Raw genomic sequence first — 24,692 nt, forward strand, 5'->3', positions numbered from 1 at the left:
GTATAGCAGGCTGACCAGACTCATTATTACATAAAATATTATCTGTAAAAACAAGATAAATACACTTGTTTCAGTCTGTGTGTGATAATATATCCTAGGCTGCCACTTCAGTGTTATTTAAATTATGAAAGCAAGGCTGACATTTAAAATAATATTAAGACCACCACTGTCTGTGTATATGACAAAGTACCTCACACTCCTCTTGTGCCTGCATTATGTTTAAGTAGTTTGACACTGGGTATTGCAGGTCATTAGGTTTGGTGTAAAAGGGTCTTGTGCAAGTTGAACAACAGAACTGTAAAACTGATATAAAGTGATTGTAAATGAACGCTGGCCACCCAAAGTCAAGAATGTGAAGCACTCAGCATGTGTTTACATGATTTATCCAACATAATCCCCTGCAAAGCCACTGTTTTTACTTCATACTTTCCTTCACTTCTGACTGTGTCATTATAAATGTTAAGAAATACAGTATCTGCTTCCTTTTAAGTAGACAGTCAGACAATCCACTGGGTTACAAAGCAATTGTTAACATTTTTTTTTTTTAATGTTTTAGTTATTGATAGGCAACAATGAGAAAATAGCTCCACTATTTCTTTTAAAAGTCCCTAAAATGTCAGTGAAGCTTTTGGATTTTAGACCCAGTCCCATAATTTATTTACCACTGGAACATAATTGTCTTTAAAAGGATAATAGCACCCAAAACACTTAACGCAGAAAAACACCACAATGTGCTCAGAAATGTAACCAATATTGGTCAGAACTGTTCACAGGGAAACTTATGTGTGCATGCTTGTCTCATGTTCATTCTTAAAGGGCAGCTACAGTGGAGTTTGATTGAATTTTTTATAAGTGTACTGAGAAAATGCAAAATGACTAAAACCTAATTGAAAAGTTTGAATAACAATATGAAAATGAATGGTGAAAATTGTAAAATATCAAAGTAAAAAGTTATATCCTCCCTCATCCCAGAAATGCTCAGCCTGCCAGGATGCGGTAGAGCCCGAGGCCCAGAGGGTTTCCTACGGCGAGCACCACTGGCACGCCGAGCCGCAGTGCTTCAAATGCTCTGGATGCTCCAAGTGCCTGATCGGCCAGCGCTTCATGGCATTGCAGGGCTTCCTTTTCTGCTCTTCGGAGTGCAAGAAGAAAACCGTGGCTTAGAGGGCCAAAACAACTCCCTCCATCTTCTCGACAACTACCTGTGAAACCAGGACAGATTGAGCTTAGACTAGAACCAGAGCAGGGGAAACAAACACTGGAGCAGTTGGATGAGGGCAGAGATGATGGACTGTAGTTGTGTTAACAAAAATATGTGTGCCTGAAACCTCTAATATAGAGATGTACAATAATAGTGAGTCCATGTACATTTGGGTACTCTTTTCCTACTGTTAATGGAAGACCACGGTATTGATAAGTTTGTCTCGGCTAGACACCTAAACTTCTACCTTCTAGTTTGTCCTATGCCTTAAAATCAGCGGTCTTCTTTCAACTTCTTTTGTTGCTTTTCTTGCACTGTTTTTTCTTACTGATGAGATTAATTTTTGTATTGGTTGGAGGTGGTGCTTCCTTCATACAAAAAACTACTGATATTCACTCTCCCCTATGCAGCAATCTGACAAGCAATATTAGCCAGGTTTGGGGTTGATTTGCTTCTAGTGCACTGTATTGCAGATCACACTGAAATCAAATAATATTATTTTCAATCAAATCATTATGCATCAGTTTGTTTGTTTTTTTTCTTTGATTTAAGGATTTCGACTTCCTGAATTTAGGTGAGAGTTGTGGAAGTAAATTGCCCCAAATCTGATAACAGTGCATTTTGCCATAAGCAGCTTCTTACTATAGCTGCTCTATCGTCCAATGAGGTGTATAGTAGTATTTTCAGAATATTTTAGGGGAACAAAACAATGTGAAAACCTTCCAGTATACATCGCCAGTAACCAGTTTATGTGGTATACCTCTACAAACTATTGCTATCCAAACAACAGCCCTGTGATTAAGTGGTGGTATATAGACAAGTCTCCCTTGTGTATGTTAATGTGGATAAACAAAGTGCACAAAGAATATGGATTATTACAAGGATGTTGGATTGTTTTCGCTTTTATCTAATGAATTGGTAACCCTGTGTAATGCAGTTCAATCCAATACAATAACACTTTAAACTATATCCTCAGAAAATGCTGTAGAATTTTATATATAAAAATTCAGTATAACTAAAAGGGAAAACGCTGAACAAACCAATCACTGAGTGTAGAAAAGATGTATTCCCCCTCTGTAATCACTTAGAAATTGGCAGAGAAGTTAATAAATGGTTTTTCATCCAATTCTACTTCTATCATCCATGGGGCTCCTGATGGATATAAACACTGTAAAGTTGTTGTATAGGAATAATGGCAGGTTTGCTATGGTGCCCAAGGATTTGATGAATTCAGGAAAAACACTGGAAATTGCTTCACATAAAACCATTTTGTGTCACTATTTTTGTGCCATATGCTTTCTTTTTCATGCAATAAACTGCACTTTAAGTGATTGATTTCCAATAATTTGACTAATATCGATTCTCAGAGAATCAGCTAAATCCCTGATATATAATGTAGTTGAGTTTGTCACTTGACAGCTAATTAAAGCCCCTACACAGCTATGGTCCACACACACAGGTGTTTTCACTTATGCTTGATAAGACCTCAGCACGGTGTGTGTACAAACAGTTTGATTGACATCTCTACGACTCTCCGGTTAAGTGTTTTTGTACCTGTTGCATCGGCAGCACGTACCTACTGCCAGGGCCCTCAGGCTTGATGTAGCCAGAGAAGGTTAGCAGCTAAGTGATGTGGCTGATCATACGCTCCACAACATCCAGGCATGCAGGAAATCATGGAAAAGGTGACCCCTTTTATTGAAATTCTTCACAACAGACATTTTGACTTGCCATAGCAAGAAAAGCACAGGTGAAACTAATAACATTAATGGTGTCTCTGTTCCCTGAAATGTCCCAGTGAGCCAGTATGCAAAATACCAGAACAGATACCAGAACAGATACTGCTAATTGAGAAATAAGCTGTATCACAAGTCCTTTATACATACACATCTACTGTATACTAATGGTATGATATACAGACTATGACCAATGTGCATTACCGTTTTGTGCAGGAACTGGAAATGATGCAAGACTTACGCCAGCAATTAAACTGAGCTTCTAAAATGCCACAGCTAATTTAAACTTAATTAAACTTTAAAAGAGTAAGGAGTTTTGGAGCTGTTCATTACTATCTACAATTTGTTCTTATTTTATGCACCTGTGAGTAGCTCCTCTGTTTTCTTTGTGTGTTGAATTGTGGGATTATAGTGCACATCAACATCAAACTCAAAAATCTAGTGGATTTAGTATGCACAGATTTTCTTTTTTGAATCAAATTTCTACTGGTTTTCACACACCTTAAGCTAATTTTAAAGGCAAACTTGTTGATGACTCCTAACCGTAGCACTTTCTAATCCAGAAATTGCTTTACCTTTTAATTATCAGGACAGCTCAGGGTGGGCTCTCTCTGATGTATCAGCTGTTACACTCTGATGGGAACTCTGCAGCAGGCCAGCCATGATGGAAAAAACACCTCTGAGGGGCTCGTATTTTCATTCACTATGTGGAAACAGGGCACAATTCAAGGAAGCTCCATCTCTGAGAAGCCCTATTGTCTTAAATGGCAAATCGCTGCTATTTCCCCCCTTTCACACAACTCTGCCAGACCTGATGTGACCGAATTATCCGGCCAGCTCCAGGATCTCCCAGTCATAACCCCTCTCCAACATCTACCTGTGTCCTTTCTCTAATTTTCTTGTGTCAGAAATTCCTTGCTTTTTCAATTCTTCTGTCACAGGAAGTCAGGGCATTTTTGGCATTAGACTCGCAGTGTTGATCTAAGAAATAAAGAGTTCAATACCCTGAAAGCAGTGTAGAGAGGGGTGGGGTCTTCTTCCTGTAATATTTTGTGATTGTTGGAATTTGCATGTGATTTGTTTCCTACTTGAACTTGCATTGTGCTGCACTTTAACACAGGAATTTGCATTGTGTTAAAAGTTTACTTGAATCCTGCCTTGACTCCATCACACACCTGCTGTGCTGTTCTCCTCAGTGGAGGGGAACTTGTTGCTCTTCAGCTCTATGCTTGCACATGGAGAAATAGAGCTAAGATGCTGAAGTGTTGATTGGCTTGTGGTTTACCTCACCAACACCAAATTATGATTGATGTTTCTGGTTCGCCTTATGGAACTGGATGATGCTGCTGTGTAGCAGAGAATTGATAGGCCTGGATGACAGACAGAAGAGTAGCATTCTCTGCCTTCCATGCATCCTCCTTTTAAGAGTCATTACTTCAGTTGTATTAGACATGGGTAACTCCACAGAGTACTTACGTACTTGGAAAGAAAATCTCAACAGTCATAGGAGAGTCAGTGAGGTCTATAACCCTGATGTAGTAAACTCCACCTACCTGGCACTGCTTGGGTTCTCGGCAAAAACAAATGCCAAGAATGTGTCTGTAACTTGTGTCTGTAAGTTACAGATTTCAGTGAAAGTTGAAAAGCTAGGCCATGTGACAAAGAAGAACTGATTAGTTTTTGGTGCAGAGTGCCGCCATGTGGCTATTTGTAAAGCACTTTTTAGCCCCCCTCACTCAAACAGTGAAGTGTAGTTGCAAAAATGTCCTTGGTTCAAGATATTTCATGTATCATATAACACATGATACATGACAAAATTCTTTAGGTGTGGCTTAATTGACATAAACATCCAGAAATGGCATTTTAAGGTATTTTTTACAGGTGGCACTACAGCAACATTATGAATCTAAATGACTATGACTTATTAATGATCATCAGTCTAACTTTCTTGAAATTTTGCACAAATAATGCATAATTTGTATTTTGCTCAAGATCCAGACATGGATTAAAATCATCTAAACATTTTCTGTTAATAAAATCTAGAAGGTTGTGCGTCCTTGGTGGAGTATTCGCTTTCTGAGTCCAGTCTAGTTTGTAAAGGCTTTTGAACCCATGCCACGCTGCTGTCCACAGAGCCATTCTTGCAACAAGCTTCACGTCCCACCATGTCTGTGTCAACGCAGTGGCATGGTGACAGTTTGCCATCGTTGTATGTTGCCTGATATGTTCAAACTTTGTCCAACTCAGAGTTGTTGCCTAAAGCACGTCTAAAGTACCCAATTGAGAGACTATCTGAGTCAAGTCTGTAGAAGGCCTGATCTTCATAAAGCATACTCAGAGCTTGCACTCAGAGAATCCATGTCATAAATCGCAGTAATCAGTTCATAAATGTAGGGCAGCATCTATGCAAACTGGATCTAATGTGTAAGCAGTGAGACAGAGTCACACGAAGACAGATAAGAGATTAAATCAATATAAGATTTTATAAATTATTTGGAATTTTAGTTTTCTGCCTGCAGCTACAGTAGGGCGGTGTGGAGACTGTTCACAACAGAGCAGAAGTCTGTTTCATGGTTTTATGCTCAGATTACAGCACGATGTACTGTGTCAAAATTTGGGACGCAAACTGATTTTTTTTTAAACTTTGAAGTATTTGAAGTATATTTGCTCAGTTTCAATAAGCCTTCATATTATAGGATATTGTCTTAGTCCTGTAACAAAGACCATTGATAGACCACTTTAAGTGTTTCATGTGTAGTCTAAATACTGTATAAACACATTCATACAGTAAAGGCTCCAGGGCGAGGATTACATGGAATCATATCTGAATTTGCTGATCACAACTGTCTACTGCTGGCGTCAGAGTGGAGATACTGCAGATGTGGGTTGAGTGTTTTTGTCATAAAGCACCTCGGCTGTAATGCTTAAGAGGATACAAAACATTTACGTCTTCTGTTTTGTTCACCAGATTGTTCCAACCAGGTTGAGGATTCAGATTAAAATTTGGGATTTTAGGAATATCTTGATCAAAAGCCTGTTACATTTAAGTTCCATTGCCTTGTAAAGTTGTAAACTTTTGCACTTTGACAGGAGTTCAAAGTGCAAAGAGAAAAGTGGAAAGGTTGTTGTTTTTTTTAATCACTATGATAAAACCATATCAGAGAAGTTGAGAAGGATGCAGGAAGAAGAGATTGACATACAGTATCGTGATTCTCAGCTTTCAGTAGGGCTGTGATGCCTTTTCTTTTCCATCTTCAAGTAGAGTACATTTTGGAGAGAAACTGCAAATATTCATTATAAGAAGCTAGTTATTGCTAAGATTACAATCAAAATGTAAACTGTTTTTCAGATTCCACAAATGGCTGGTTAGGATGAGGGCTTCATACTTCCTAGCTAAGAAGTATACCCAGTTGAGGCTCTTCAGGCTCCATCATCCTGGGTTAAACACAGATGTACTGCACGATGGAATCTTAAAAACTATCCCCAATTAAGGACGAGGAGAAACATCAGCCATGGCAGGCATCTTAACACAACTGGCATAAATGCCAGCTCGCTAAAACTCTGATAACTCACTACCCACATTCCTGCAGAGAGGGAGGAGGAAGTGAGCAGGAGCGATTCATTTTTATGGAATGTCATTATAGAGCAGGTCTGATATTACAGGCTATGATCCAGCCAACAGGAGTGATCATGTTCAGTGATACAGTCAGACAAGCTGTGTGCATGTGTGGCTTACAAACTGAGTCTCACTCTTCATCTCACTTAGTGTAACTTTTCCAGTACCGCGGTGGACAATTGCCAGTCCTCTCTACAGGTTTAAGGGGTCAGGTCACACAAAAAACAAAATTGTCAAATATTGTCGCGTACAGCATCTCTTGTGTGATTTAGCCATGCAGAAAGGATATTTGTGAATGTCTTGGTTAATCTGGATATTTGACCGACCTTGCTGTGAACAATTTTCATTGGAACTACTTTCCATCTAACTCAGCTGAACTGCAGGAATCCTGGAAAGAAATGTTGCTGTTGAGTTTTAAATGTAAGTTTTCAATGCTGTGAGCACCACAAAGAAATTCCATTCACTTCCATTATGGTTGGAGGCAGAAATCTCTGAGACAGATTTCTCAAATTAACTGCTACTAAAACCAAAGCTATCTGAATGGTTTGATGTGAATCAGATACTTTGATCTTCACAGTCACCAGATCCAACAAGTCCTCCAAATTACACAACAGAATACATTGCTTGTCCATGCCCTCCAGAACAACAAAAAGGCACAAAAACTCCTTGGTTAGGGAAAGATCATGGTTTGGGTTAAAATTATGGTTGGGGACCTTCATGGCTGCAATAATAACCACTTGGTCAGGGTTAGGGAATGACCACGGTCATGGTTAAAAGAAAACATTGACTGTCAGTAGGAAACAGGAAATATGGTGAAAGTGGACATTTTCTTGACCCATCCAACCACCCTGACTTCCTCCTTCTGTGGACTTTGTGGCTCTATAACAACGTCACACTACTTCCTCCATTGCTCCTGACAGACATGAGCCATAACTCCTATGTCTGCTTGTCACTTGAATGTAAACATATGTCGTTTTGGGACATTTAGGACAACTGATGATGTCATTTTTCCTGGAAGGACAGTCTCAATTTCAACCCAGTTGAACACCTATGGGAGATTTTGGAGCGACAGCGCTCTCCACCCCCATCATCAAAACACCAAATGAGGGGATATCTTTTGGAAGAATGATGTTCCCTGTAGAGTTTGGAGACTTGTAGAATCTATAAGGAACACTGAAGTTGTTCTGGGGGCTTGTGGTGGCCCAACACTTTACCGAGAACTGGCAAAAAAAAACTGCCAGATACAATCAAGCAGATTCAACACTCACTGAAGAGGAAATCTTCCTCTCTCTTTTAGATAAGTGCTGCTACAGTACTTTGTTTGCTTCAGTTATGACTCAAAGCAGGATGTAACTGCTAGAACTGGGTTCACCATAATAATTACTGAAATGCTGCATTTGCTCATTCCTTAGATGGTTTCAGAGAGGAGTCTGTTCAGGTAATTCAGGAGGGCTGTTGAGTCTGTTTTCTTTTTTTTTTTTTTTTTTTGGTGGTTCATTTTAACTGCAGGACTTTGTGTAAAAGAGTTCGAGCGGTGATGTCGACTGAAGCTGTCAGGATTCTGCTTTCTTCTTCACTTCCTCCAAGTCCTTGGTAAAGTTTTCATTTTTTCTCTCCATCCTCCTGTGTTCTCTCTTCATCTTTACTTTCCATCATCACTCTTTTCTTGACTTTTTTAGGTCCTTCTCCTTTCTGATGATCTTCATCCAACCTCTAAATCTCCTTTAGCCTCTTCATCATCCTTCTTTCCATTTCCCTGCTCATGTTCTCTCTTTGCTGTTGTTTATCCCCCATTTTTACTATTATCTCTTCCGCCTACTCCTCTATTTCAGAGATGCTCTTCTTGATCCTTTATCTGCTCTTAACTCCCTATTGTCCCCTTTCAGATCCTTCATCATCATCCCCCCTACACCTTTTTATGATCCTCCCTTCACTCCATCCTCATCATCCTCATTTTTTGAGAACACTATGATCCCCACAGGAAAGCTTTGATGTGAATTACGTCTTCCCCTTTCACTTTGGTTTGTTTTTTTCACCTTTCAGCACCATTACCCCCTTTCTGAAATGATTTGCTTTCTCATATTCCATGTGTAACTTTCTGCCTCTCTGATCTCTCTGTCAGTGCCCAAAGGCTTGACAGATAGTTAGAAAAAAAGGACTGAGGTGCCAGATAGCTGTTGATGTGTGATTCATATGGCATCCAGATTCGTACTTTCTTCTTCATGCTGAGTAGAGGCCAACAGAACATAGTGATCTCAGTTTTGACATTATGATCTGTCTCTCACTGTACCTGTTTATCAGGCTGGCAAAATATTGATACTATATAAAGGCAATGATAGCAGAAATGAGGAGACATTCAGCTGCAATACTGCTTAAAACTTAAAACCTGAAAAGGAAGGGGTTCCTGGTTGTCTCCAAATTTGAATGAGGAATTTATGTTAAAAATAAACGGTGATGGAAGCTTATTTATCACTCGTGGAACATATTTTCATGTTGACTTCATATTATTATAGAATTTTTACTTTATTCTACAGGTATTTATAGGCCTATCTTGTGTTTTGGCTGATCACTATAATTTCCATGATTTTATGGATGAATGTTCAACCTCAAATTCTTTACAACTAATACTAAACTAAATCTAAAAGTTCTGTAAGTTTTTATGAATTTAAGTAATGTAAAAATACTGTATATTCAAGTGTCAAAGGTAAAAGTATTTTAGCTTTGTACGTACTGTCATGCGTTTATATCAGTGGAAGAAGCAAAACAGAAGAAAAATAAATATGGAATGAAGTAAGGAAAGAATTAAAAACAGAAGAATGGGAAAGAAAGAACAAAGGATAGAAAAGGACTTGAAGTAAGGGAAATAAAAGTGAAGGAAACAAAGACAGGAGAGGTTAAAAAGGAAATAAAGAGAAATAACAGCAATATTTTATAAGCTTATCTCAATTCCAATGTATTATCTGAGTCTGCAAAGTGACCCAGAAATACAGTTTAAAAACACTCCAGATAAATCATAACTCTCTCCTTTACGTCGAGTGTGGAATGGACTATTGTGTATAAGTAAAACATAACCAGTACCTACTGGAGAGAAATATATTAAGTATAGAACGTACTTAGTACCATATCTGCTCACCCATACCAACACAAGTGATCCTGCATAATATTAAGACGGTGTAGTCCTGCATAATATTATGTCTAAAAGCAAAAATCACTTTCCATGGGGCATCGACTCCAATGTCTTAAATAGTAAATGAGCGTTTGTGTGATCTACTTCAGAGTCCATCACATGAATACTTTGGGAAGTATTTGATATATTGATAGGAGTCACTCTTCCCTATGGACATGTGCTTTATTAATTAGAGCTTGGGTGTTGGACTAAATGGGTATAAAGGAGTTTCCTGTAGGTTACTGACTGAGGGCATTCATTCTGTGTCCATTTTGCTTACATTTAAAAATTGCAGATGGAAACAACATTTAAAACCTTACAAATTAAGCACATTAGCAGTCTCAGTATTCCTTCCTGTTTTTCACTGTTTTTCAGTTTTTGGAAACACTGGTCAGTATTTGTTAGCATTCATGAATTAGTCAGCACCCTTGATTAAGGAACTCAAAACATGCCTTTTGACAGGAAGCTGCTGTTGTCATGGTAGCTCAGACAAGCCCAGACATCTTGATTGTGTTTACTTTTGAAAAGCCAGATTAGTGGTTAGAGAACATTACTTACTGAAGGATCTGATGTTCGATCCCTGCAGCAGCTAATGTCAAGTCAAGTCACGTTTATTTGTATATAACCAATATCTCGTTGGGCGTTACAGGACCATGTCAACAATGGCTCCCAGCACAGCCAAAATTCTCTAAGTAGACAAGAAAACACAACAGAATACTGCTAAAAAATAGTTGCTCAATTCACAAATTAGCGCAGTTTATCTTATTTGTTTAATCCATACACAAACAGAAATGTTATAACGACTTTGTGGTTCTATGTTGTGGTTCTATGGTGTGATACATTACACTAACTAGTTCTTAGCGGACAGCAGCCATGCGCAGTGACTTCCTGTAGTCTCTGCTGGTCACAGAGACAAGACTTCTGGATATCACTGCTCCCACCCGATGTTGTTTATTCCTTTACAAGAGGTGGATACGAAGCTGCAAATCCGCCCTGTTTCTAATTTCACCCAGCGGCCAACCACGGTATTGCAACAAAGAAGAAAAATAATCCCCTGCAGCACAAAAAGCATTTTCCACATGCTGCTATTATTAAAAAAGACCTCTGTAACACTGTTGAAAATACACCATGAACTGCAAAAAAGATCAATTATTACTCTTTAAGGGTGTTTAAATTGGTTAATAAATAAAATAAATAAAAATACTCTCCCAGAGCCTGGAAAAGTTATTCTTAAGTGAGTGACATCACCTCAATGTAAAGCTTATAGGACATCTACAGCAGGAGCAACTTTCATTGGAATAAATGGGAACCTCTTGTCTTCTGCACCCTCAGGCCTTTTTTTTGTTTGTTTGTTTTTGCTTTCTTTTTTTCATGCCCAAAGAATAGCAAAGTTGTCTCATCCATCCAGCAATTTGGTTTCTGGTGTAACGGGAATTGTAATGAGTATTTGCAGGGCCACCAGCGTGGCAGTAGACTATTTGTCTCTAGGCTTCATGGCACCCATGAAAGAACTTTGAGACAGAAGTGATGACTGATTCTCATCTAAAAATATTTACATAGAGCTTAATGTTGATCATAACAGATCCTCACTGGTTTTATCAGTATTTTATTGACCTAAACCTGCTTCATGTTTACTTTAGGTCTCTTGGTTACTGTTTGCATTTCATGATAAGTTCGCCAGTTAATGACTCCATCTTACAGATGGCAATATTTGTTTCAGTTAGACATCCTGGCAGTGCTACATGCTGTATTCATATTTGAGATGACTCTGAATATGAATACAGACCTTTTTGCATTGTTTTTACCACTAGTGCCTCACTGTAATCACTCCACACAGAATTAAACCTCTAACCATGACTGTGATTAACTTAGGAGTTCAGAGTTCCCCTAGTTCCCTAGACTGAACTTTTATCTCATGTTGAGATAAGCAGCCATCAACTAACTCAGTCAAGTACATGTCATGTGACCGTAGCATGTTGTAAAGCAGGGTGTAAGTGATCCTGGAAAGACTGAGTTTAACAGCTTGCTGTGGAAACAATTTAGACAAGTTGAGGATGTTGACATAGCTGGGTGACTGTGCATGTACTTAAAAGAAAGTCATATGAGTGCTTATACACAGTATTTTGAAGATTTTATTTCAGACAACACTATCATTTTGTTCCCATCACTTTTTTTCAACAGAATAATGTACAATCTGAAAATGGTGGCCATTGTGATCTAGACTAAATTAGATTGAACTAAATGTAATGATTCCTACAGAAACAGCATAATTGCAGCAACAAAGAATTGGGTATATAATCAGACATACTACTAAAAGTACTACTATTACCACTAGCACCATAGTATAAAGTAAAAATGCTGCATTTACAGTATATTTGAATGGCATACACATGTTTAGTGTTATCAAGAATAAGCTTGCACTGTCTATATGTGCAAGTGTGCAAATATTTTCCCTACTACCTACGCTGTCCTGACCACTAACGTCGTGGCTAAAGCCAAACATTTCATTACATGTTTCCCTTTCCTGCAATTGTCAACCACACTCTTCCTCTTTTCAATGCTGTAAGCTGGAAAAAGCTACAGCTGAATTCTCACAGAGGTAATCAGTGCTCCACTCAAGGTTACAGTATGAAATGATGACATGATGATGGTGATACTCTGCTGTATCTGGATTAGTGGGTACACAACAAAATGATTATTTAAAAGGTCTAATTATAGAGCATTATATATATTTTTTCCATGTGGGTATATATTTCATGTATGCACCCATTTTGTCAGAGTAAATACTGAATATCATTGTGGAATTTATAATTTACTGTTGAATAACAACAGCAGCATTCTGTGAACAAAGGAAGTATCCCGTCCTGAATGCATTGTTACTTTATGTGCATGACTCATTCCAACCATTTACACATTCAATGTCCTTTTTTACCACTAAGACTGAATTTTAATTCAGATCAAAGTAGCAGTTGGCTCAAAATGAACAGCAGTTGACTTGAAAATCTGTGATTCTAATAAAAGCATTGCTTTTTGGGGTATTTCTTAAGTTTTGTTTCTGTTTCGTAAGTATCTACAATTTCATCTATACAAGTGCATATTTATTGTGGAACCTAGATACCAATGAGTAAACTGAGGAGTGATTGGAAGGAAGGTATGAAAATTACATTTCACAAGCGAGGGCCAAAAACAGACAATACTTTCCTTATTAATTTTTAAAGAACTTCAAGCATGCACAAAATGTCCTTATATTCACTGCGATGCAACAATGAGTTTTTGTGAGCTTGTCTTTTACTTGTGCTCTGACTTAACTTGAGTTCAGAATCTCAACTTTTTCCACCTCTGCTTAGAAGGCCCATAATAAACTGGAATCACATATGCTGGACACATCAGAGTTGGACAGTTTAGTGCGCCTCTTAGTGATTCAAGTACACCATGTGTTGATGTGTCTCAGAAAAACTTCACATCACATATTTTCATGTCATGTCATCAGAAGTTCATTCATTTCCCACAGAGCTGAATGACCACTGAAAATTTGGTAATTGGCTTCTGCACTGATGGTCAACAAGCTTGTCATCTGAGAAAATCTGGCCATGGCTGAACATTCTGTGGTTATCAGCCTTCCAACATTCAATCAGATTTCTGTGCTTCCTTATTTTCTCTATGATGTGATTTTCCTGTCAAGACTCACGTCAGGGTTTAAACCATTTATTGCAACAGTAAAGTACATGGGTTTGGCTTTGCAGGTCTGCTCATGTGATTCTCCAGGAGCACATGTGAGCAAACTTGACAAAGACTATCCCTGAGCTCACAAAGTCCCTGGCCTAAACTATCATCTATCTATCTAACTATCTAACACTGCATTAATAGATTCTTTTGGCCACTTGAAGGCAGAACAACTCCACAACAAGCTGACAAACACGTACCTTAGACATGTTATCGTCTTATAAAGTTAAAGCGGCAATAATCATTTTTCTTTATAACAAAGTATAACAATGTGAAAACAATGTGACAATGTAAAAGGATCACTCGTAGTGATGAACCTACAAAGAATTAGCACCCGAATCTGCAGCTACCCTCAGCTTTACAGAGCTTTACAGTGAGTTTCAGTTCATTTTGTAGCTGCCCGGCCACTACTTGTTACTACTAAAAACTACTGTTTTGGTTCAGTCTCACCGCTCTCATAGCGTCTTCTTTGGCCGCGGCAGGCAGCTGTTTTCAGCGAAAAGGTGAAATGAATGATAATGTTGCTCTGTAACTGCTGGATGTGTGATTAAGTAACCGTTCAGTAACAAATTCACCCTATCAACTTAAAAGGTGATAACACATTGGCAAACAATTGCCTATTTACACACACAGCAGACGCAGAGCAATATTATTTGAGGTCAGGTTTCTGTCCTTTCAGCGATAGTTTAATATCCAACTCTTGAGAAAATATCACCTCAGCAGCTAGATTTTCCATTTTCGTCACAGTCACCAACTGTAATTCTGCTGTTTGGTACAGGTTAATGAGAATGCTGAGACTGAACTAAACAGTAAATGTGCTACAAAACCAAAACAATGAGCTAAAAGAGGCTAAAAATCTCTGTAGAGTTTCTTTGGCGGGAGATAACTCACTAAGAGCAACACTGTTAAGATTCCAAGGTCAGTTTGATCAATTCTCAACATAAAACATATTGATTAATGGAGCTTTAAATGAACAACTTATTTTAAATTTCACAGAGGGTGTTAAATTTACTGGAAAGCAGGCAGTGGTGTAACATCAGGGAATACCAAGTATTCATAGTAAGCTTAGATTTTTGTAACTAAAGGCTCTGCATACCCACACAGGACCTATGCTGGCTATAAGGTCACAGAACTCAATGGACTAAAAACAACGTCAAAGGTGTAAATTGTCGTGGCTTAACAGGTGCAATAGGAGAGTGAAGAGATGTCAATCAAACACAGGCTGTACACACCCACACAGTGCTGAGAAGAGGTCTAATCAGACGTTTATGGTCAGTAGTAAGAATGTTCGTGACTGTATGTGCATGCATAGATACATATTTGTGTGTGTGTTTCATCCAACATACTGTAGGTGCATACTTGTATGCCAGTTTCAAACATAAATGCTTTCGTGTGTGTGTGTGTGTGTGTCAGTACAAAAGCCTGTTGAATTTGTCTTTTTTTACATCTGGTTTAAATGAGGGGATTCCACTGCTGTGCCAGACAGCAGAGCAGAACAGAGCAGTGGAAAATCATTCACATACACACAGAAGAGACTCTTAACTCATGACACGGAAGAGCACTCTGATACTGAAGAGGTGTACTGTATGTGTGTGTGTGTGTGTGTGTGTGTGTGTGTGTGTGTGTGTGTGTGTGTGGGTGTGTGTGGGAGTTTAAGCTCACATACCAACATCTCTCTCTAAACTAACATGGATTAACCTACTGACCTGCACATATGAAATCGTGACCTTTTTGACACCATTAAAAAAACACAACTAACAAGTGTTTAAGCCCAGAAGAATGTGGTCCCGTTTTAAAGTAAAAAAGTTATTTTCATGGGAAAGTGTGAATTTTAAATATGGGAAATGACAATGCTTTTTTATTGGGATGGTCTATGTGGAATTCTGACAAATCTTATCTGGATGATATCAAGATTTGTGGGATTTGTCCAACCTAACTGCAATACCAATTTCAATACTTTTGATGTGTTCAAATCCAGTCTAAATCACTTTTTACGCCCAAATTACCCCCCCCCCCGTGCGGATTTAATGCCTCAAGTCCATGTTCTGGGCAGTCTGCAGACCTTGAGACAACCCTTCTTCTCCAAACCCAAATTCCTATCAAAATTGTACTGTTTCCATAGATACATGTCATACACATGCATCAAGTTTCCACTGAATCTAATCAGTCACTTAGAGTCCGTAGGCCTTTAAGAGGAAACTTCTCATTCCAAACTTACACTCCCATACATCTTTTTGACCAAATTTTCTCTCCACCCTTACTTGTTACCATTAACCTTTTACATTCACGCATCCCTCCTTCCACCACTTATCATGGTCCTATAACTCCCTCCATATAGTAAAAAAGAATAAATAAATGTATCCTCTACTGTAGCTAGATAAAAATTCCTCCCCAGAGTTTTGGCAAGCACCAGGAACAAAGTTTAAGAGCCTGTAAATGTCCGAGGCAAGAATGTGAGGCTGCCTTGTATGGTCATAAGATTTGACTGCTGGTTCTTTTTTTACACTCACTCAAGTCTTTTTTTCCCTGTGGGGATCTAGGCTGGTTTTGATACACTTTCACAGAGGAGTACAGAAGGAGGGTAGAGGCAGGGAGGTGGAGGAGGAGATGAAGATAAAGGGGTTTTCCTTTATCTTCATCTTAATCAAGCCAAAAACCAGGCTGTTTCTCTAAAAGAGCTTTCACACTGGCGGCTTAGTCCAAATCTGGAAGTGGTTTGCCTAAGCAGAAACAAGTCCACAAATCTAGAACACGAATCCTCAAGCTCAACAAAGGATACTCAATCATCAGTGTCACACCAGCTACATTTTTGACCAAAATCTATTCATTTCATTGGAATTGTTGCGTTCAGTGGATTTGATGACTGGGGTGAAGTAAATTCATGCAAAGCTTTTGCATTTACTTTGGTGACAAGAGAATTTGCACTGTTGTCCGTCTTAAAAGTGCTTTCCGTTGAGGGAACGGAGAGCCAGACCAGTCCAAAATGGAGGAAGTTAGTATTTTAGCTGTCTATTTCTATATAACCCTGCTCTGCCGGTTGCTCCACAACACAGGTGCAACATGCAGTCAGGCGTGAGACAGGAGTCAATGCTACAAATAGTGTTACTGCTCTTGAATGAATTGTATTAACTTACTGTCAGGTTAGCAACTTAGCTAGCTAGCTTCTGAACTGTTAGTTAGCTAACTTGTAGCAAGCCAGCTAAATTTGCTAGCTTTTTTGGCTACATTGTGCCAGCCGGTACCTCTAGCTATCATATTAGTGGTTAACTTGCCGATCATTGTAGCTCGCAAATTAACTCAAGTAACCACCGTGTCACCAATCTTATTTTGCAAGGACACATGAATTTCTGGTGTGACACTTACTCACTGACTAAATTAGTAGCTTTTGCATTTGAGTGCCCCTCACTGGTGACTGTAAACAGCTCAGTAGTGATATACAGCATTAATTACCTCTTTGAGATAACGCTGAGCTAATAACCTCACATAAAAGTCCGTATTTTGGTCTTGTGTCAGCTGGGATTGGCTTCAGCCCCCCCCCGTGACCCTCTAAGGATAAGTGGTTATATATAATGGAATAGTTTTGAACTGCAATTACTGAAACCATTTTAACCAATAAGAGACACAACTTAATTACAATCTAAGCATGAACTGAAGACAGTCAGAAGCAGTGCCATTAACGTCACAGCCTTTTCAATGGTGATGTATGTGTAAAGCGTCTTAAAATATTTTCAAAAGCGCTCTATAAATAAAATGTATTATTATTACTATTATTATTATAAAAACGAAATAGTCAGTGACTGAGAACATTTGCACTGAACTAAACAAAACGATTCAAATCAGCAAAGCACCTCTAAAGTGCACCTGAACAAGGTGGTCAGTTGCAGTGAACTGTTAAACAGTTTGTTTGCAGTCTGAACACATTCCAAACTCTCGCACGAATAAAGATCATTGTGTGTTCATGTCCTGAAAACATCATTAGTGGCATTCTGGCATTGTTAAAAAGAAAGCTGGGGAGACATGAAATGCCTCACAGATGTATGAGCAGAAAATAACACTTCCACATGATGTTTTTTCCAGTGAGGGTAGTGGAGGAGGGTCCCTTGATGTTCACTTCTTTGCAGCCTGTACAGACAGTTCCACTTCTTTTAGTCTTACTCGCCCGGCTTCGCTCACCTGTTGTTTTGCCTACGTTTCGAAAGAATGGGCGCCACAATCGTTTCCTGGCAACAGTAACACTGCACTTTGATAAAACGCACCAAGAATGGAAATAGTAGTAAACATGTGTGAAAGCAGACCAGAGGGATTAGAGAGATGGGTCAACAGTCAGTCAGTCAAAAACAGGTTGGACTCCAACAAACAAAGCCAGTGTGACTGAGCTCAGATAAACACTACATATAGACAAATGCAGGAACATACACATACACACACACTTTTGGTCTTGTTTTCTGTAAAAAAAAACATCATAACATGGCTCATCAACCCTCCCACAGATCAGTGAGTAGCTGCATCTGGTCCGAGGCCAAGCCTTTTAACCCTGGGTATGTGTAGTAGGTGTGTGCAGCAAGCCGGTAAGGAGGGTGTGATGTTTACAGATCTGTCCAAGATCATTGCTCTGAAACTCTCCTACTTGTCTGCTTTCTCTCTTTCTCTTTTCTGTATCTCCTCCCTGAACACACACACACAGACACACACACACTTTGTCTCGCTGTCCTTATGGGGACTTTTTGTTGACTATATTCATTCCCTAGCCCTTTAAATCTTAAACTAAAGCTTAGTCAAGCTGTGACACAGACACACATTGTCATTGGCAGAATCCAAATGTTCAATGAGACATTTCTGAACAGAATTCACATTGACAAGTGTTGTGCGAGAGCGGCACAATGTAAATAAGCTTATTATTGTTTTTACTTCATCACGTCCATATTTCTATGGATTATGGGGAACCTTGTAAACAACAAAGTCTGGAATTTAGGCCCCTTTCGGACTTGATGAATTGTGGATTTGGATAGCTCTCATCAGCACTCTAGACTTCACATTAAATCTATGAGTGTGCAATGAAGCTATTGATTCAGCCACAATAATGAAGAATTTCTATGTTTAAGCAACTGCTTGTAGAGACACGTTTTACATACAGTATAAGGGAGCGTTTTTGTGTGAGGAGACATATTAGTATGTATAGTGCTGTATTTCAGGTAAAAACTCAGGTAAACACAACTAAAAACTGTGTATTGATGATGATGTGTATGTACATTGTTTTAATGCTTACTGTGGAAATTGTCCTTTAGGTTTGAGTAAAGTAAATTGCTGAAGTGAGGAGGCGTGTGGAAGCATCCGTTAAACCCTCATTGCTTTCATTATCACAGATACAGCCATGCCTCTGTTTGATTAAGTCATCTTCTGACAACAGTCAGGAGCAAAAACGGAAGAGAGAAAGATGAGAGACAAACTTTCTTTCATCCTTCCACACTCACAAATTTCATGAGCGAACAGCTAGGTTTGGAGTCAGGCCTGGCCCCGCGCTCACCTTGTGACCTTTGACCCTCGACCACACCCACCCTCCTAGCCGCGGGGCAGTGCCAAAATCCACACTTCTCCTGTTTGAGTGAGGGAACATTTCCATGGACAGCCCTGCATCGCTGCCTTTGATGGATAGCTGCAGGAAACTCACATACACATACACTCAGTCAAAGAAAACAAATGCATAATACTTAATTCATTCATCAATGATTTGTTGGCATATGGAGAGAAATGTAGACACAGATAAGAAGACTCTAGATTAAACTCTTATCTTACTCAACCCTTGAAGGAAGCTCTCACAGCTGTAATTACTTCATATATCCCTGTGGGCCGGCTCGTTTTCCTGGCATGAGTACAGGGTCTAAATTAACGTCAGTGTAAGAGATTACTTTTCCATAATTACATGACTGCTCGCTGAACATCTCACGGATGTAATCCTGAGACATTATCCCGTCAAAATGATCGACTCGTTTCAACACTGCTTATCTTCGTGACTTCCCGCAAACACCAGCGTCTGGGTCTGACTTGTTCTGTGTGTTCTTTGGTGTGCCAGTCGATACTTGTTGAAAGAATGTATTCATGGGAATGTTGTTATTGTACACTGTGGCCTTTCCTTTCATAGAAAATATCAGGAAAACAAAGACCCGAAGCAAGAAAAATGAACGAGGATTCTTGAGCTCTGACCTTCAGTAAATACTGTAGAAGTGGATGCCGTGGCTCATCTTTTCTGGACAGGAGTAAAAGTCTGTGTGACTTTTACTTGTACTTGTACTGCAGTACTTGTTTTCTCAGTTCTCATTCTTAGCATGCCTCTCATGTTTATATGATGTCTTACATATCCATGTAATGAGCTGTAGCTGTCTGTAGATCTGGACCAACCTGCTCTGCATCATCTGTCAGGGCCGTGATGCCAAATGCTGGCTTCCTCTTGCATAGTTTTCATACTCAGGAGGTGAAGGAACTGTGATAGAGCTCTCTGGGGTGAAAGCAGGGTTTTGTAGTGCATAAGGGGTGCTGATTTAAAGCTGAGTTTGACCTCTGACCTTCCCGCAAAGAGTTGAGACAGATCAGGAAAGTATATTTTAGTTTTTGCATATCACAGACAATGACAATGTCTTGAGTTGTTATTTTACCGATAAAGGTGAGACGTATCAAAAGCTTTCTCTTGGCAGCGATTTTTATCCTACCTCTCGTTCTTTGGGAGTTAGGTAATCGTCAGGACACATTCAGGCTTGATGGGCAGAACTGAGCTTGTCTCTTCTCTTCAGTTTTCTCTGCTGCATAACTTCCGCAAGGCATCGAGAGTACAGCTTCAACTATTCATTTACATCATACTTAAAGTATATTCAGAGTTTAGATAATGCTTTTTGAATGATATTAGATAAGTTGTTAGGTTCCCAGTATGTTACTCTTTATTATTAAGAACAACTATTGCTACCAAAATACTATTTATTGTATTCTTAAAGAAAGGAATTAAAAGGAAAATTCTTCAGTTTTTTACTACTTGGGGCTTGTTTTTGCAGTTTTGCCCAGTATTACACTCAGTTATGATAAAACTTACAATTTACTTACTTGATTTTGGAAATGGGATACTCAACCAGGTCTGCTCAATGACGCTGATGCTTGAAGGAAAGAAACACGAGCAGTCAGACAAGCTTTAATCAAGTCCCCCAGTTTGAATGTTTAATCTAAAGCACTTTCTATCTGTATATAGATATATCTCTATACTATAACTATCTCTTTATAGGCAAGAATTTTCTTTATGAATATTTTACTGTGCTATGGGCAATTTTAATGGACCGTTCATTTACACTCCCAGTGTTTTCACTTTCAAGTAAGTGGCTGAGATAACTGGGTTCAACTGGAAATTTGTTTAAAAAGATAAGGGTTAGGATTAGAATTGCATGAAACTAGAAGGGCACTTAGGCAAGGCAGGCAAGGCCAATAGTCAAGTCTTCTGTGATGTGCAAATCTGCAAGCCCAACCACTATATATATATATGTCTGGATGTATTTCAAAAACTATCAGAATTACAGTATGTCAAACAAGCGCGCTGCGGTTGTAACAACAACAACTGCGGACAAAGCAGGTGGAAATATTACTTTTCTACTTCAATTTTTACTCGAGTTGTCGTCAACTTGAGTAAAACTTTTCCTTTACTTCACTTGGTTCACTGTCTCTACCACGGCCTCTCTGCTCTGCTGTCCGCTGTGTGTGCGTGTGTGTGTGTGTGTGTGTGTGTGTGTGTGTGCGCACGCACGTGTTTTGGAGCTGAGCCTCGCCCTCGGTCAAACACACAGAGGAGAGGACAGAGCATTGTTGCCAACCTTTTTCCAATGAAAATAGCTAGCACTAGCTCCAAAAGCCGCTAAAAGTCACCAGACGACGTCATTCGCTCATTTGCATATGGTGACGTCATCACGCAAACGTTTGCATCCAGCTTAGAAAATGTAGATAAGAGAAACGTTTGGCCAAATAATCATAAACTCACTACGGGGTAATTGTGTATTCGAAGTAAAAAATTTTTTTTTTAAATGTAAAAAAATCTACAAAGGGGAGGGAGAAGATCAAACGAACAATTCAAATATTTATAAGATCAAACAAACTATTTACATATTTACAACATGTAGTAACTTCTTAATCCAGAGAGAATGAGTGAGAAAGACGCACAAGCGAACTATTTACATATTTAGAAGCTATAAACATCCTGATCCAGAGATCCGGAGAGAAAGAGTGAGGCTGCCTGACCCACACACTGACTGCCTGCGCAAGAGGAGAGGAAGAGAGACTCTGTTGGCAGAAGAGCCGCAGCATGCATCGGAATGAATTACAATATCATTTATTTGAATATATTTCTCGCCTTTGTCCCTGATGGTCTGAATAAGTCGCTAAATGTGTCACTAGTCGCTTTTTAGAAACAAAGTCACTAAGAGGGTCTGAAAAGTCGCTTAATCCAGTGACAAAGTTGCCAAGTTGGCAACACTGGGACAGAGAAGCTAGCGCGACCATACCTTTTTTTTTCTAATCCAGAAAAATAACGTCACCAATTGCTTATTTCTTACATACCTGCGGCATTTGTTTCTACAGTGATGTCTGAGGTGGTTGTTATGTTTCGCGACACACCATTCACTTTAATTACGGCGGGTTCGCACATGCGCAACGAATTCAGTTCATTTTGCCATAGATACTGGTGTTACAATTGACCTATTTCACAATGTTAACGAAAGTGAAAAATAATTAGTGTTCCACCCTGTGATTCGGATCCACTCCAAAATTTTATGGGTTCTTTCTTGGCCCACGCTACACCCTTTCATGAAAATCAGGCCAGTAGTTTTTCCGTAATCCTGCTGACAGACAATCAAACAAACAAATGGCACTGAAAACATAACCTCCTTGGCGGAGGTAATACAAATAAAGGGCAGAACTGCACAAATAAGACCCAAGTTTTCAAAAAAACAACTGAATTTTCCTTAATAATGTGTTTGCACTCCTTTGTATTTATGTCTTTGATTGCTAAAGCACTTTGCAAAAAATGTTTTCTCTTTCTTAATAGATCTCTCTCAACTTGACAAATTGCTTCACATGTTGATGTGGAGCCAAGAGCAGCGTTAAGGCAACCCTGGCAGACTCCTGCACTGAGTGGGTCATGTGTTTCCCAACCAGCCGTCCTGACAGACAGACAGCACTCTGAGGCCTGTTACAACCCCCCTCCCTCCCGTTGTCTCTGAAAACAGGCGTCTATTGAGCCAACCAACACACTTTCCACAATGTCATGGACTAATTCATGTCAAAGTGGGGCTCTCCTTTCATGATTGGGCTCAATTAAAGCCACTGAGGCATGAAAGCACAGCCCCAGGAGCATGGAAATCACACATGTACACCAATAGTAGTATAATGTGGGGGACAGTCACTGACATAATGCTTTCCCTAGCCCCTTACTCTAACCTTAACCCTTACCCTAACCCTAACCTTAAGCCAATAGTACCCTAAAACCAATTCTTAACCCTCAAAAAGCAGTCTCTACCTGTGGGGACCTCAATTTTTGTCCCCGCAGTGAAACAAGTCCCCATGGGTTAGTGTGCATTCAGGTTAAAGTCCCCACTGGGATATAAGTACATGAAACACACACACACACACACACACACACACACAGAAGTAAAAACAGACAAATGCAGTCATTGTAGAATTTCCACCTTTTGCAGTATGCTTGGTGAATTTCTGCTGTACTCTGGCTCCATACAATACACACATTGATCTGGGAACTGGTGATTCAGCAATAACTAGTGTTTTGTGCAAAAACATGCTGAATTAGTTCAACACATACAGTAGGTCACTGGAAAATTCCTCTGTAATCCCTCTGATTTTAAATAAAAGGTATTCCCCAGATGTAATCATGCATTCCATAATCCATACACATACAGAATATCATCAGTACAGAGGAATTTAACACCCCCACCATGCCAATGGGATGCCCCCTCCCTCCTCCCGCTGTCTCCAGGTGGTACTGTATGTTCCACGTCCTGATTCAGGGATGGTCTGGGCGGATTAGCAACGTACTAACATATCACTCTCAGTAGGTGGACAGCTGTGGTGATGACGAGATGCAGCTGTTGTTTGACAGTGTGGACCAGTGAGCAGATTGTTCGGGTACTTTTGGTATGGGTATATTCCACGTACAGGATAGATTCTCTATGAAATAAGTTACAACACATGAGATTTTAATTTAAAACTGTCAAAGTAAAGACTAACTAAAATTCAACACTTAGGTATCGGTAGGGACCTCTTTAAGCCTGGAATTTGCATTTACTGTTCACCGTCATGTTATTAGCAATAAATGGATCGATATGGCCATAAGTGCGTCTTTTTGACAAGTATCGCTTTCCCCTAGAGTATTATCAATGTCGCACGCCACTACAGTGGTTAAATGCCACAAATTTGTTCAAACATATCAGAGGTTATTGGTGAAAAGAGTGTGAAGAGCTGCAACTGCAGAGAAAAGAGGAGGAAGATGCCTTTCAGAAGAGAGAAGACTCTCCAAGTAGGCTGCAGTCACCCATCCTATCCTCTAAAATTTGCTTTGCTGTCAGTCTGAACACCCCTTAAGATAATCAACCAAACACGCCACCGACATAACCTTATTTGAAGGCCCTGAAAACAGGAGAGTAACTGCAAACATGCACACAGGTGTTTTCATTTATTCTGCTTAACTAGATTTCTGCTCAAGTTCAAGATAGGCAGAGCTCTTCTGGGAAATAAGAGGTCACCAAACAACAACTAAAAAGATAAGAAAGTTTTTCCACTGCAACAAAACTACAACAGGAGGGTGAAGGACATGTTAATCAAGCACACGCTGTACATACTGTACCCATACAGTCCTGTGAAGAGGTCTAATCAGGCAATATAAGTGACACCTGTGTGTGTGCACCATGGCTGTGTAGATCCTGATAGCTTCTCAATCAAACAATCATCTTCAAAATCACCACTCTTCACACGTTAGAAGTGAAATTTTGTGTTAAATGTGTATCTTCTTGTGAAAAAACCCCACTGGCTTTGTATTTTAAGAGAGATGTTAGGGGTTTTAGCATTCACTTCAGTTCAGTCAGAGCTAGTGTCTAGTCTTCAACATTCATCCATGATTTTTGCCATTGCTTGATTGACAGATTAGCTTGGGAAAGTGCAGAGCACAAATCACAGCTGTTATTAGGTTTACTTCAACACATATAGTACAACCCA

The 24,692-nt window shown here is 39.4% G+C and overlaps 1 protein-coding gene across 2 annotated transcripts in view; it reads left to right on the forward strand.

Moving 5' to 3' along the window:
- Nucleotides 1–23,335, forward strand: part of tes (testis derived transcript (3 LIM domains)) — a 38,264-nt gene extending 14,929 nt beyond the window's left edge. Inside the window, exon 7 of one of the 2 annotated variants that reach the window (XM_044192804.1) lies at nt 22,513–23,335. In XM_044192804.1, the coding sequence (XP_044048739.1) occupies nt 22,513–22,548 (36 nt within the window). In that variant the 3' untranslated portion in view covers nt 22,549–23,335. Of the gene's footprint in view, nt 1–972; nt 2,533–22,512 lie in introns of those variants that run through there. The other variant, XM_044192803.1, reaches the window with a different exon arrangement.
- Nucleotides 23,336–24,692: the final 1,357 nt, after the last annotated feature.

This window comes from Siniperca chuatsi, linkage group LG4 (assembly GCF_020085105.1).
Source record: "Siniperca chuatsi isolate FFG_IHB_CAS linkage group LG4, ASM2008510v1, whole genome shotgun sequence".
Lineage (NCBI taxonomy): Eukaryota > Metazoa > Chordata > Actinopteri > Centrarchiformes > Sinipercidae > Siniperca > Siniperca chuatsi.